The sequence below is a fragment of the Helianthus annuus genome, chromosome 1 (genome assembly GCF_002127325.2).
Source record: "Helianthus annuus cultivar XRQ/B chromosome 1, HanXRQr2.0-SUNRISE, whole genome shotgun sequence".
Taxonomy (NCBI): domain Eukaryota; kingdom Viridiplantae; phylum Streptophyta; class Magnoliopsida; order Asterales; family Asteraceae; genus Helianthus; species Helianthus annuus.
Genome location: NC_035433.2, coordinates 139423008 through 139438899, shown reverse-complemented (window position 1 = coordinate 139438899; position 15892 = coordinate 139423008). Strand labels below are relative to the sequence as shown.

Sequence of the window (15892 nt, the reverse complement as noted above, 5' to 3'; positions counted from 1 at the left end):
CTGTTTAAGACATATCCACCAGAATCTGAAGAAGGATTGGCTTGGTGATGTGTACAAAAACTTGTTGTATGGAGTAGCCAGCAAGACATCAATGCCATATTTTCAAAATGCAATGGAAGAAATGAAGATTGCAAAGCCTGGTTTCCATGAAAAGCTATCAACTATCCCAGCAAGCAGTTGGTCAAAAGCACACTTTTCAGGTAGGGCCAAATGTGACATATTGTTGAATAATATATGTGAAGTGTTCAATAGGCAGTTGATAGGAGCCAGAGACAAACCTGTAATCACATGTTTAGAGTTCATAAGAGTGTATATGACCAAAAGAATTGTGAATGTAAAGAAGGTTCAAGCTAAAGCTCATGGTCCATTAACTCCTCATGCTCAAGAAGTGTTTAATAAGATTAAAGAAGAAGCCTCACAACTCAATGTTTTAATGGTGGATGCAGTACAGTACCAGGTATGTTTAGAGTTCATAAGACCCTTTACTAGGTGAGTAACTCAATGTTTCAATGTTGGATACTGATTTTGTGTAGGTGAATAGCTCAAGATCCCAGTGTGTTGTTAATATGAAGAACAGAACATGCACCTGCAGAAAGTGGGATTTAACTAGCATGCCATGTAAACATGCAGTGGCTGCTATCAATGATATGGCCAGGAATGATATTAGAATAGGGTTGCCAGAAGAATTGGTTGATGAAGTGTATTGGTTATCCACATGGAAGAAGGTTTATGAGAATGTGATTACTCCAATTCCCGGGCCTGAGAATTGGATACCCTCACAATGTCCCACCAAACTTCTGCCTCCCAAACACCATAAGCAGGTTAGGAGGCCACAAAAGAAGAGAAAGAAATCAGTTGGTGAGGCTGAAGTTGAAGCTCATTTTGATAGTGAGGGAAAAATGACCAGGAAGGGCAATATAACCAAGTGCAGCAAGTGTGGAAATTTGGGACACAACAGTAGGACATGCAAGGGGCAGGGTGGGGAGAATGTGGAGAATGTTGTACATGCACCAAGTGAGAATCAAGTTGCAGGTGGAGAAAACAAAACCAAGAAGAAGTGTAGCAAGTGTGGAAGCTTGGGTCACAACAGTAGGACATGCAAGGGCCAGGGAGGGGAGAATGTTCAAGAATCTCAAACTGTATCACAAGGTGCACCAAGTGAGAGTGAAGCTTAGTTAGGTTGATTTTAATGGTTTAAGACTTGTTTATGTATGGTTTAAGACTTGTTTAAGACTTGTTTATGCATGGTTTAAGTATGGTTTAAGACTGCAGTTGATGTTTGTAATGGTTTAAGACTTGTAATGCAGTTTATGTATGCAGTTTATGTTCAACTGCAGTTTATGCAGTTTGTGTATGCAGTTTGTGTATGCAGTTCTGTTTGTGTATGCAATTTATGCAGTTTGTGTTTATGCAGTTTGTATATGCAGTTTGTGTATGCAGTTCTGTTTGTGCAGGTTCTGTTTGTGTATGCAGTTTGTGTATGCAGTTTATGCAGTTTGTGTTTGCAGTTTGTGTTTGTGCTGCAGTTTATGCAGTTTATGTATCATACACATTGAGTCTCAACCAACTAAATTTCATTAAACGTATCAATACAAAGACATGCAGTTAATGTATCAATACAAACATGGAAAACCCTAACAATCTACTTCCAATGAGCATCATCATTTGACCATTCGGAGTCAGAAGAATGCTCCCCCAGGTACGGATCATGGTACCAATCATCCTCCGGTGGTTGAACTGCACATTCCCACCTATCCCTTTCCAACTCTTCTGAGTCGTAGTCCGCTACTGGATCTGGAAGAGACGCTTCATACTCTGCTTTCAACACTTCTATCACAGCATCATAGTCATCAAACCACTCCTCCTTCAGCACATGGGGCACTAAGTCAAACTCATTGTCAGCCACTTCCTCAACCAATTCGTTATTCTACACATCAACGGCAACATTCATAGCATTAAAGTGATACTAACCAAAACTTGTTCAATGCTCATTCATACATTAACCAAAACAAGACACATAACCAACATTCATTACATTAAGAGACTCTTACATTAAACTAAAAATACACATAAACAACCACAAACATTAACCAACTAAACAATAAACACATCTTAAAAAACATCACTTCGTTAGCTTTTTGATTGCAAAATCATCTTTCTTTTCCATGCTCCTTAACAATGCGGGTATTACCTTCTCACAAGCAGAGCATGAATTTGAAGGTGGAGATGAAGGTGGAGATGAAGGTGTATCAGCCCACCTTATAAATCCACAATCTTTCTTCTGTAAAAACAAATCAATCAGGAAATTGCCATATAACTTCAATCTTTCTTCTATAATTTTAACTTACACAGCATAAGAAGCGTCGATTTGGGTTAGCTTCCGTCTCTGATACCTTGTACCACGTAGGTGCACCACAAGAACACAGGAATTGAGAAGCTTCCCCACCAGCTGATTTCTTGTTGGAGCTTGAAGCTGATTTTTGAGACATCTTCACAATAGTTTAAGACTGGATCGATCGATTAGGGAATTGGGGTTAGGGTTCGTATCAGATCAGTGTTCTTATGAATCAGTTTGATGAATTTAGGGGATAAGGGATTATTTGTATAAGGTCATTAAGGGTATATTGGACATTTAACAATAGTCAAACAGTCAAACAGACGTCAGAGTGTTATGAATTTATAAAGTCAGGGGCTCAAAAAACCAAAAATTTAATTTAGGGGCTCAAGTTGATGTTTGGGACATACCACAGGGACGCAAATTGCATTTTTCTCTTTTCAAAATCTCTAGATTATTCGAGGTTTCAACGGATACCTTATTAACTTAAGCTCTAGTGTTTATATTATTTCCTAATTCTTAATTACACTTAAAGTATAAACAAGCTGGTACCTCCACTAGCAGGTTCCACACCTCAACTATGAACATCTGATAACACAATACCACTGAAAATGTGTTCAATCAACTATGATATCGGAGTTTAACCTAATATTTAGATGCTCAAGAAGAAGTTTAACAAGAACCCAAGATGGATTGTAGCGGTGATGAACAAGAGAGTAAAACAAACAAGCGAAACTATCTAAAATATTCTGAGCGCCCAGAGGGTTATTCAAGATTTTGTTCAACTTGACAATGCTTACCTTTTATCTTTACTTATGTTAAGGAATCTCTTCGTGGAAGTGGAGGATTTGATGCGGTAAATATACGATGAAGAAAACTTGTATGCACTTTTTATTTTAGTGATAATGTTAAAACTATTGCATAAACGTGCTACTAAAACCTATGTGAACATACAACCGTATCATAACATCTTCGGACATACCAAATTACACGCATATTCGAATCTGCTAAGCAAGCCATCTATGTACCCATTATTGTCAATTGGCGATCCAAGAACAGGGATTCATTAAACCAATCCCGTATGGCCATATCCCAATTAAGTATGTTTACACATTATAGTGACCCACGTACTTTATATGCTTATATATAAGAGCATTAGCTATGCAAGATTTACCATTTTGTCCAAACTAAGAAACAAAGTTGGAACAAAAACACTCTAGAGTTCGCAAAGACAACGTTCCCTGAAATTGGTTCCAGATGCGGATTCTCTTAGAATTACCATCAGTTCAAACAAATCCAATCTAACATCATTTGGAGCCACGATAGAACTTCAATACCTGCTCACGCCTCTTTGGATCGATTTTATGAACATTTATTTTCTAAATCTCTAGAATATCCGCATGTTTCAACAGATACCTTATTAAGTTTAACTCTACTGGTGATATGATTTCCTGATTCTTATTTATAATTTCCTTCATCTTAAAGTTCAAACAAGCAGGTACCTCCACTTGCGGGTTCGGCCTAATTGTAAAGGTATGTTGTGCATGAAAGAAAGGTAGAAAACCCTAAACACGAACACACAAAAAAAGTAAATACATTCAACCTCAAAATTCACAACAATAGAGATAACTACATTAAAGATCATAGTAGGAGGTTTCTGTGACCTAGATGGTGTTTTGTACCCCCTTAAACTTACATCCGAATAGGTAATATGCTCAAGATTAGGCATTTTGTTAAAGATGGTCGGCATCATACTCCATCCCCCAAAAACTTGGAGCTCAATCACAAATTTAACCAGGTTAGGGAACATAGGCATGTCTAAACCATGGACAACGCTGAAAGCGTGCATATAAACCAAACAATAAGTGTCATCATCATCATCATCTGAATTTTATAATTTTTCCAACTTTATTTTAATAATCGTTATAGGCTTATAGCTTAAATCAAAAGTTCTTTTGACCGTCTTTTTAGTAACTGTGAGACCCTGTTTATGGAAGAAACTTACTTATGTTAACCAATGGGACTAGGGAAAACGAAACTTGTGTTGGACGGGTGGTGTTCAAGGAGGTTGAAGGAAAAAAAAAACCAATGGGAGCTAGATTCGAACATGTGACCTATGCAAGAGGGACTCAAGCGCTTACCACTTCGCCACCCCTTCAAGGTTTTCTTTGGCTGTTTCACGTGTCGTTGAAACTTAACAATATATAGCATGTTATTACATAACGAAAATGACACATAACTTAAATTTGTGATTTAAGTCAACGTACTTTTTAGTGCAATTAGCCGCTGGACTTTAAAATCTTAAATGGATCATACTTTCAAGATAAACGCAAGTCATTAGAGAGAAATCAAATTAAATGGTAAAAAGGAATGTTATTAAAAAATTGTCACATGAAAGATTTCAATTCAGAGTTTTACTATTCCCCCTTTGTTAATTGTTATACATATAATGTTGAAAGCTTTTGCAAAAACATGCTACTAAAACCAATCTGATCAATAATACCATATCAAAAATCCTAGACATATCCAATGACATTTACATGCAGATCTATTAAGCAAGAAATTTGGTACTTGCATTCAGTATTTTCATTTATTCATAAATCGTCTTTATTAGCTCTATTTGTATGGGTTTCCTTTAAACAAGATACATGTATGATCATGGAAAAAGGAACCCACACGTCGGCAAACTCGTTTTATAAAAATTTCCAAACTTGAATTCTTGAAATTTCTTCATTTAAAATAAAAATGTAACAACCAACCACCAAGTATAAAAAGAATTTTTTGCAGGATTAGGTGGTTTGACCATCAAAAGATCACCTCTAGGTGGTCTTGGAAGAAAAGAGTGAAACTAGGTATATAGTGATATGAGATAGCGATATTCATTGGTTATATATCAATATCGCTATTCCAAATACATATATTAATCAATATCGCCATTCCATACACACACATTGATGAATATCGCCATTTCATACATACATATATATCAATATCGCTATTCGAAATACATATATTAATCAATATTACCATTCCATATACACACATTAATCAGTAGAGGCATGCACTCGTATATATATATACACTGAATGGTCCAAATAACGACAATGTAAATTAAATTGATATGTAGGTGAGGATGGCAGCCTCCTTTTTAGGGTGAATAGTAGAGGCATGCACTCTTAAAGTCTTTCATATGTCTACATTGAATGGTCCAAATAACGACAATGTAAATTAAATTGATATGTAGGTGAGGATGGCAGCCTCTTTTTAGGGTGAATAGTAGTTCGTCAGAGGCATGCATTCTTAGAGTCTAATTGTATGCAGTAAAACTTGCAGAATGACAAGTCTTATCAAAATAGAAGAAGATGATATAAACCATCGATCAGCTCCCATATCTCATACTCATCTTCACTATACTACCTCTTTAACTAAGTTTTCAAACGCTTTAAACATGAGCTATCAGATGCAGCCCGGTCTCCTAAACAATACTGTGTTGTTTTTGCACAATCAACATCGTGCGTTGGACTATCGGGAGCCAATGATGATAAAACGTTCTGATCGTCCCTTTTCGTCGTGTAGGTCCACCCGGAGGATCGAGTTAAACCTCTATTCCCTGTTTTCCGAGGAACCCGAGAGTGCGGAATCCAAACGGGTAAGTTAAACCAAGTTCGAACACGTAATCGACAAACATGAGACTCAATGATTAATACACAATGTATTAATGCTTGAAACGGTTACAATACGATGTTTACAAATACACTCTGTAAACTCTCTCTGGTTCTCTCGTGTCTCACTGTGTTCTCTCTTCTGAGGGTGGTACACCGTCCGACGACCCGCCTGGGGGGTCTCGTCTGTTCATTCACCTGAGGTCAACCCATAATGGCCTTCGTGACAGTTATCGGGTTTGTACGGATGAGTTACGGCACCCCAAAAGTGCCTCCTCGGGCATTTTTTTAAAATAACAAAATATGAGGATTAGGGGTTCGGGGGGGGGGGGGGGGTTTCTGAGGGTGGTACACCGTCCGACGACCCGCCTGGGGGGTCTCGTCTGTTGATTCACCTGAGGTCAACCTATAATGGCCTTCGTGACAGTTATCGGGTTTGTACGGATGAGATACGGCACCCCAAAAGTGCCTCCTCTGCCATTTATAAAAAAAAAATTATGAGGATTAGGGGTTCTGGGTGGCGTTTCTAAGTGTTAAGTTGGGGGTGGTGGGCGTCAAAGTGATAGTTGGGGGTGGCAGCAGCCAATTGCCAAAATAGTTAAGGGTGATAAAATCCAATAAGGGTATGGCACTTTACAAAAAGCTAATTTATTATGTATATCAATATATATTCTATGTATATATATACGAGTGCATGCCTCTACTGATTAATGTGTGTATATGGAATGGTGATATTGATTAATATATGTATTTGGAATAGCGATATTGATATATATATGTATGTATGAAATGGCGATATTCATGAATGTGTGTATATGGAATGGCGATATTGATTAATACATGGATTCGGAATAGCGATATTGATATATATGTATGTATGAATTGGCGATATTCATGAATGTATGTATATGGAATGCCGATATTGATTAATACATGGATTTGGAATAGCGATATTGATATATAACCAATGAATATCGCTATCTCATATCACTATATACCTAGTTTCACTCTTTTCTTCCAAGACCACCTAGAGGTGATCTTTTGGTGGTCAAACCACCTAATCCTGCAAAAAATTCGTATAAAAAAACCCAAACCTGTAACAAACAACCACCAATGCACCACACTGAACAAACATTCAGGATAGACGTCTACATCATATTCACATACATAGTGAACGCTACGCATCACCCAACGGACCATCTCTGTCAAATGGTGGTCCAAAAAGGGAGTTTCATTAAATCAACCCGTCATGGCTATATCAGAAGTCGATCTAGTCTGTTTACTATGTATAAGCTTCAGTACAACATTTACCACGCATTATATTAAGAAACAAAAAAAGTTTGTAGACATTACCTCCAAAATACTAGTTTAAGAGCGTATTGATCACAATTGTTAAATTCCCACTAACACCCATAGCAAAGGACAACCCTAACCTCTTCAAAGATGGTGAAATAACCATACACCTCTCCATATTAATTATCAAACTGACCTATAAGTTGTCTATCCACAAACAATTCTTCCAAAACCGGACACCCGGAAATCAGATTCTTAAAACATTCATCGCCCAAATAAAGAACAGATACAAGATTAATCATCTTCAAACACTGAAACAGCAGATTAACATCAGGCACATTTAACACGAATTCACATCGCCAACTAGAGTACTACCAGTCTGAAACAAATTCCAGCAAAACCTAAATATGTTAAGATTATGTATTAATTAAGACTTTTATTAAAGTATGTTTTGGCAACTTTTGTTTTACTAAATATATGATATTTATTGTGTCACTAAACAGGTTGTATCATGTAACCTTTTGCTAAACACGTTTGTATTCGTGTTTGGAAAAATGACATGATTAGTTATTGTGTCATGTTCGTGTCTAGAACCATACGAAACCGTGTCTTATCATGTTGTGTTCGTGTTCGTGTCTAGCACCGTAGGTAATGGGGTCATATCTAACTGGTTGTGCTGGCCCTAGTTATGACTTATGGGAGGAGCATAATCAACTTGTTCTTCAGAAGAACATGACATATAAAATTTGATAATTCTCTTAAAAAGACTGTAATGTACAACTCATTCTCAAATGAACATCTAATAACACAAATACAACCAGATATCTCTACAAACTGAAAATGCATACAATCAACCATGAAACCAGAATTTAACCTAATACTTAGATGCGAAGAAGAAGATTAACAAGCACCCTCAGTGGATTGCAGCAATGAAGAACGAGAGAGTAAAACGAACTAGAAAATACTATATGAAATATTGTGAACAGCTAGAGGGTTATTCAAGGTTTTCTTCAACTTGACCATGCTTATCTTTTATCTTTACTTATTTTAAGGGATCTCTATGCAGAACACACTGTGGAGGGGTTGAGGCGGTAGAGATACGACCAAGAAAACTGTTATGCACTTCTTACTTTGGTAATAATGTTAAAACTATTGCATAAATGTGCTAATCGTATCATAACATCTTCGGACATACCAAATCACATGTACATGCAACTCTGTTAAGCAAGCCTTCTATGCACCCATTATTGTCAAATGGTGATCCAAGAAAAGGGGTTCGTTAAACCAACCCAACATGGCTATGTTACAAGTCTGTTTACACATTAGTGACCCACCTACTTTATAGGCTATATATAAGAGAATCGGCTATGCAAGATTCACCATTCGGTACAAATCAAGAAAGAAAGTTGGAAAAGAAAATTACACTTGAGTCCGCAAAGACTCAAAAAGGTCCCTGAAATTGGTTTCAGATGTGAATTTTCTGACAATTACCATCAGTTCAAACGAATTCAATCTGACATGATTTGGAGGCACGGTAGAACTTCAATACCTGTTCACGTCTCTTTGGATCGATTTTATGAGCATTCATTGTCAAAATCTCCAAATGATTCGCATGTTTCAACAGATACCTTATTAACTTAAGCTCTTTTGGAGTTATAGTTTCCCGATTCACAATTATAATTTTCTTCATCTTGAAGCGCAAACAAGGAGGTACCTCCACCGGCGGGTTCCACCTCATGGTAAAGGTATGTTGTGCATGAGGGAAACGTAGAAACCCCTAAAGATGAACACACAAAAAAAAAAAAAAAATTACATATTTACATTTAACCTCAAAATTGACAACAATTGAGATGACAACATTAAAGATCATAGTAAATAGTAGTACAGATGCTTACATCCAAAAAGGTAATATGCTCAAGATTAGGCATTTTGTTAAAGAAGGTCGGCAACATACTCCAGCCCCGAAAAACATCGAGCCCAATATAAAAATCAATCAGGTTAGGGAACACAGGCATGTTAAAATCATGGATACGGTTGAAAGCCTGCGTAAACCAAATCCTAACAATCATCATCTGAATCCAAAGTTCATACCTTTTCCAAACTTTATTTCACTATTCGTGATTGCTTACATCAAAAGGTTCTTTTGACTATTTTTTTGGTACTGTGAGACCCCGGTACAGAAAAAACTCATGGTACCAAGTAAAACGCAACTTGCATTGGACAAGCGGCCTTCAAGGGGTTGAAGGCAGAAATCTAGTGGAAGTTAGATCTAAATCTGAGACCTCTACTAGAGGGACTCAAGCGCTTACCACTGCGCCACCCCCTTGAAGGTTTTCTTTGACCGTTTCATGTATCGTTGAATCTTAACAATAGCATATTTTGACATAACTTAAATGCGCGATGTAAGTTAACTTATTTTTAATGCAATTAGGTGTTGCAATTTAAAACGTTAAAAGGATCAAACTTTGAAGATAAATGAATAGGCATACCAGCAAAGCCAAATCAATTAACGTCAATACTTTGACATTCGAGATGCATGTCACGAGCGGAGCAACAGGTTGAACTACACCATTCCGTAGCTTCAAGTGAGCCTCAGTAAGCGACAAAGGTTCCGTCAACAACGAGTAGCTTGTCGACATTACATCCACAACATTAAGGTATTCCAGTCTAGGCGCATCGATCACAACCCTAAAATCCCCTTCACCACTCAGTGCAAATGACAACCCTAGCTTCTTCAAGGACGGTGAAATAACCATACAACTCTCCATGTTATCAACCTCACCTATGATCTGTCTCTCCACATACAGTTCTTCCAAAACCGGACACCCAGAAATCAGATTCTTAAAACACTCGTCGCAAGAATACTTGATAGATACAAGATTAATCATCTTCAAACACGGAAACAGCACATCAACATCATCAGGCACACTTAACACAAACTCACCTCGCAAAGTTAATTGAACTAGAGACCCACAAGTCTTAAACAAATCCCAGCAAAACTTAAACCTAAAGCTATCATCAGGAAACCTAATCTCAAGGTCTTGAACTTTACACTTCACAACATTACGAATGCAATAACGAACACGATCATAATCACAGTGCTTAGAACAGTAAAGATAAAACCTTTTGATCGGCATACAACCACGAAGAGCTAGGGTTTGATCAACGCGGTCATGAAACCTGTTGGCTTCTTCGAACGTCCAACAGAATGGCATGACGAAATGAAGAATCGGAAGCAAGGACCAGAGGTTCTTCCATCTGTTGGACAAAATGCACGTTCGAGTTGCGTCAGATTCGGGGAGAAGTGAGAGGATTTGAAGCAGCAGTGAGTCATGCAGCCTGCTTATGAAATCCATTTTATCAAGGTTAGGTGATTCAGGTCTCTCGATTACAAGTTTTTTTGAACGTAAATTCATAGTTTGATGAAGAAATGATTAACAAGTAAGGTTCCGATTGAATTGATATTGAAATGCTTTGCAGAATTGGGGGTCTTTGATAACTGGAGGTTTTTTGTTTATTGTAATATGATGTAATATGATTTGATACATGAATCATGTTTTCTTTAGATATTAATGAAAATATCACCAGCTAAGAGACTTAAATGTTAAAGACTACATGTGTAAATAGTTTGATTTGATACATGAATCATGTTTTCTTTAGATATTCATGAAAATATTACCAGCTAAGAGACAGCCAGAGACCTGAGTCTGAATTGTTAAAGACTACATGTGCGAAAAAAACTGGGTGGTTTTGGGCCCGACCCAACATATAGGTTTTGCACAAGTTAGTAGTCTTGTTATTTGAAACTACTTTAGAACTTGAAGCAGTTTGAAGAACCGATTGAAAAAATTGGTTAAAACTTATAAGAACATTTGTAGTGGGCATGTAATTTTAGTCAGAACCCTTACGAACACGAACACAATGATAAACTATGAACAATCGAATGAATAACTATATTGAATGTGAAAATATAAGTGATTCTGATGATTACAATTGAAACATACAAACCCTATTTATACTAAACGAACAGGTACGAATGAATAGACGTGTCTCTTCGCGAATAGGTATGTCGCTTGAACTTGTGGATGAGATTGTATTCCTGCTTCTCCCCTTGGTGCCGTCGATCAACTGGTGCGACTCCAGGAGGAGTCGTATCCTTTAATTGAGTTGGTTACAATCTTCCATCTTTCCACCTTTGGCCCTTGTGCTTCATAACTAACCTAATTCTAATATAAACTATTTAATAACTAATTAGTAAACAACCCTCATACTTTAGGACGTGAGGTTTTAGAACTTCATTCACCCCCCTAATCACGAACATCCTTGAGTTGTAGGTCTTGAACTTGCTTGACTTGCAATAGCATTGGTTCTTCTTCCAACGTGAGACCTCTTCGTCCTTCTCCTTTTCTTTGCCTTTTCACTTGATACACTCGTATGCGAAATGACCGAATTCACCACATTCATAACACTTGAACTCGCTCTTGTCTCTATTTCCTCGATCGATATTTCGTCCACGTCCTCTTCCTGTCCTCTACCATGATTTTGATCGCCACGCCCTTTTCCATGATGCCAATTTCCAGAATGATTGTCAGAACTTGCCACTAAGAGATTATTGTTCTCCGGTTCGTTTTGGATCTTCAGATGTTCTTCAAATGCTGTAATCCTACCCACTGCTTCTTCAAACGTCATTTTATCTATTTCTGAATACTCCTCGATGGATGCCATAGTTGGTAGAAACTTCTTCAGAACAGATATAAGTAATTTCCTTACAATCTTCTTATCTTTAATGGTGGTACCAAGGCTTATAAACTTGGATTTTATACCACCCAACTTGCTTTCGAAACTACTTATTGTTTCGTTTTCTCCAATCATTAAGGCTTCTAATTTGCTTCTTAAAGTTTGCAGACGCGCTTTCTGAACCATATCAGCTCCAAGATATTGAACTTTGATTGCATCCCAACTTCCTTTGCACTCTCGTATTGCGCAACTTGCATTAGAATACCTCCCAGTAACGTTTGAAAGATCATTGCTTTCATTGTATGCGCCTTTTTCTCATATACCCCTTCTTTTGAAACAACCGTGTCCCAAAGACTATATGCCTTCAAGATCGTTTCCATTAGGATTGCCCATTGAGTGCAATTAGATTCAGTCAACTTTAGGCATTGAAGGGATATATTTCCTTGCTCGCGGATTGACGTTGACATGCTTTTTTTGTCGTCTTTTCCTGACATACTTCCATTCTGATTTGCGTTCTTAGACTTTTTCTTTCCTATCTTCCTTGCTTTACTTCAATCTTTCTTCTTGCTTGCACCACACAGGTTTTGCTTTGCCACACAAGTCTTTCTTTCTTGCTTTGCCACACAGGTCTTTTTTCTTGTTTTGCCACACATCCACCTCAACATCCTCATCTCTACTACTTCCATCTTGCGTGCTTGTGGTTTCTTAATGGCCCAACAGTCCGTCTCATATAGCATTGTAGGTCGACTGCAACTCGATAGAATTTCCCCTTTATTTTAGTTGGGAACCTCGTCGCACAATAGCCCAGTGGCTGCTCTCCACCTACACTAGCCAGCCTGAATGCGATGAGCTACATCACTATCTAACTCCCTGTCTCTTTGTACAAATGATCCTAAATACTTTCAACCTAAGTTTTGAGCATGGTAGACCTTATACTCAAGTTTCTTAAGATTGTCTCACCAATCCTTTGCTTGACCCCTTAATTGACCGGTCTCGTAAGCTATGAAATCGGTTATATCACAATGAGTCCACTCAAAGACTCCTTCCATGTCATTTATCCACGTTGGCAAACGATAGGATCTACTTCCCCATTATAGATTAGAGGTTTACATGCCATGAATTTATCATATGGACACACTTTCTTCTCTTTAGTCTTGTCTTTTTCTTGTAAAAGGCTTTCTTTTAACTCGTTCATTCTTTCCTCAACAAGCGATAGGATTGTAGTTTGTAGCCTATCCATAAATTGGGGTATACTAGTCTCTAGGGCTTTTTTGACTTCTTCGGAAATCTTTTCTCGTAGCTCCTCCGTCATGAGGGATACCGTATCATCACCTGTCCCTCTTGACTTCTCTTTAGCTTAAATGTCTATAACAATTTGGTAAACAACTTGTTTAATCTTTTCCATATTATTATTATTATTATATTGAGATTTATCCTCATCACTTGATATTACACGTGATGTATCTTTCTCTTTCGGTTTGATCAAGTATATAACTTGCCTTAACCGTTTATGCTTAGTGTATTTCCCAGGTTCGAGTGTATTAATACACCCCTCCAATACACTTTAAATCATTTTCTTTTCTAGTATTTTCAATTGCAACTCCTTTTATAATTAATTCTTACCGGATGTGTTGATCAAGCCTTAAACTGAACACAGTTAATCTTTAACCTTGTGCTCTGATTACCAACTTCTAAGACCCGATCTTATTTATCTAAAGTTTTATAAAAAATTGCATTCATACATAAATAATGCAAATACACATCCATACAAAATTTTGAGTTTCACAAAGTCTCAAAACATATTAACGTAGTATGATTTGATAACCGAAAGAACAAAAACGCGGAAACTTGATTTTTGATTGTGTCCGGTTCTTCACGGTGCTTGATCTTCATCCTTAACATCATAACAACCACCTATAATTCAAAATTTATCAAATACGTTAGTTATAAGGGGTTTATAACGTAACAAATTAAACCCAAAGGCCCAAAACAACAAAACTATAAATCAACAAATAGGCCCTCCGCAAGCTACGGCTGGGCTGCCGTAGCTTACGGCCAAACTCACACAAGAAAACAGCAAAGGCCTGTCGTAGCCTACGGTTGGCAGTCGTAGGTTACAACACAGTGCTGCAGATCTTTCCATTTTTGCCCTTTTTCGGTAAAAGTTGTGTAATTCCTCAAATGCTCATCCATTTCGCTTCAAACTTGTTTCTAAATGTTTGTAGAACGATTATCTACGGAATTAATCCAAGGTCCTTAACCCGGACTCTTTATTTTTATGACATATGCCACTGTTATCCGGTTCATGCGCATAATTATTCGACCCGTTCACTACAAGAAAACTGGGTTTTTAGTACGCGCAAAAGCGTCCTAAAATGTTATTTTATAGGACCTTTCTTTAATAGGACCAACGGTAAAAGCGTTTCATGTAAAGGGGTCATAATAAGTCCCGGAACTAAAAAAGCGTCCTAACATCTCAAATAAGATTATGAAACCAATTTTATGGTAGCGTAATATGTCTTTGAACAACCAAAGTAGTGTCCTAATAAAAACATATTAGGACACTTTTACGATGTTTTAACATGTGCTTACATACTTTTAATCTTTTGATACACTTACAAGCGTCCTTAGAAATTAATTGATAGGACCCTTATGATATAACATTATAACTAATTTAGTACCAAGAAAAGGGTCATAATATATCAAATAAGATTATGAAACCAATTTAATGGTCGCATAATATGTATGTAGACAACTTAAATAGCGTCCTAAAAAGAACATATTAGGACACTTTTACAATGTTATAATATGTAATTACCTACTTTTAATCTTTTGATACATATACACGCGTCCTTAAAAATTAATTTATAGGACCCTTATGATGTAACGTTATAGCTACTTTAATATCAAGAAAATGGTCCTAATATCCCAAATAAGATTATAAAACCAATTTTATAAATAGACCATCAACATATAACATCCTAATAGTTATTGTATAACAAAAACACTAACCATAAATAAGTTATAACAACTATCTAACATAAAGTCTTAACATTTAACAAAGAAATTAAAAGTAATTAAAGAAATAAGAAGCATAAAATCTTGAGTTATCATGCGTCCTCAATCCTCATGGACTACCTACAAATAAACCATCCATGTATAAGCATTAAGTTCCATGATATTAAAATTACTTGTATCACAAGTTTAACAAATACATACCGAGATGAATGGATAGGGCCATGCGATGGATGTACCAATACAATCTTGAATTGTAGAAAATAAACCATACGGTCTTATCACAAGTTTAACAAATACATATCTTTTAACAAAGTAGTTAGTGCAAGTCCAGAAGGTAAAAATTAACACGTTCCATCTGAAGTTACTGTAATATTTGGTTTTGACTTCTCTTGTTAAAAAAGTTGATATGGTTTTACTTTTTGGGATAAAGTATGTCAAGGCCTGTAGGTGTAGGTCCCTTTCCGGAGGATGACGACGAACCTAAACCTTGTTATACAAACCTACTAGCGAGTGCGGAATCCAAGCTAGTAAGCAAACCGAGATGAAGCAAGTAGAGAAACAAACACACAAGAGTTCACCGATTAACACCACTGTATTAATACGTATGAAGGTTCCGGTTACAAGCACAATGTTTACAAATCTAACTTGCAAACTCTCTCTATGTGTGTGTATGTTTCGGACAGAATGCTCTCAGCTCTATCTTTCTGTCTGTCTTTCTGAGTGTCTTTCTCTCCTAATGAACACAACACACTGCATGGGTATTTATACCCATACACAGCAGGTCTTGCTCGAAGGATTCGATAGATGGTCCGAAGGATCATCTTTCGAATGCAATGCTCTCGAATGA

The 15892-nt window shown here is 37.0% G+C and overlaps 1 protein-coding gene across 1 annotated transcript; it reads right to left on the bottom strand.

Annotated features, from left to right (window-relative positions):
* Positions 1–7001: 7001 nt before the first annotated feature.
* On the bottom strand, positions 7002–10646 carry LOC110932674 (FBD-associated F-box protein At2g26860). Its single transcript, XM_022175991.1, has 5 exons — positions 9780–10646; positions 9186–9332; positions 8840–9067; positions 7487–7601; positions 7002–7060 (listed from the first exon to the last, which is right to left on the bottom strand). The coding sequence occupies exons 1-5, from the start codon at positions 10644–10646 to the stop codon at positions 7002–7004; spliced, it is 1416 nt and encodes a 471-aa protein (XP_022031683.1).
* Positions 10647–15892: the final 5246 nt, after the last annotated feature.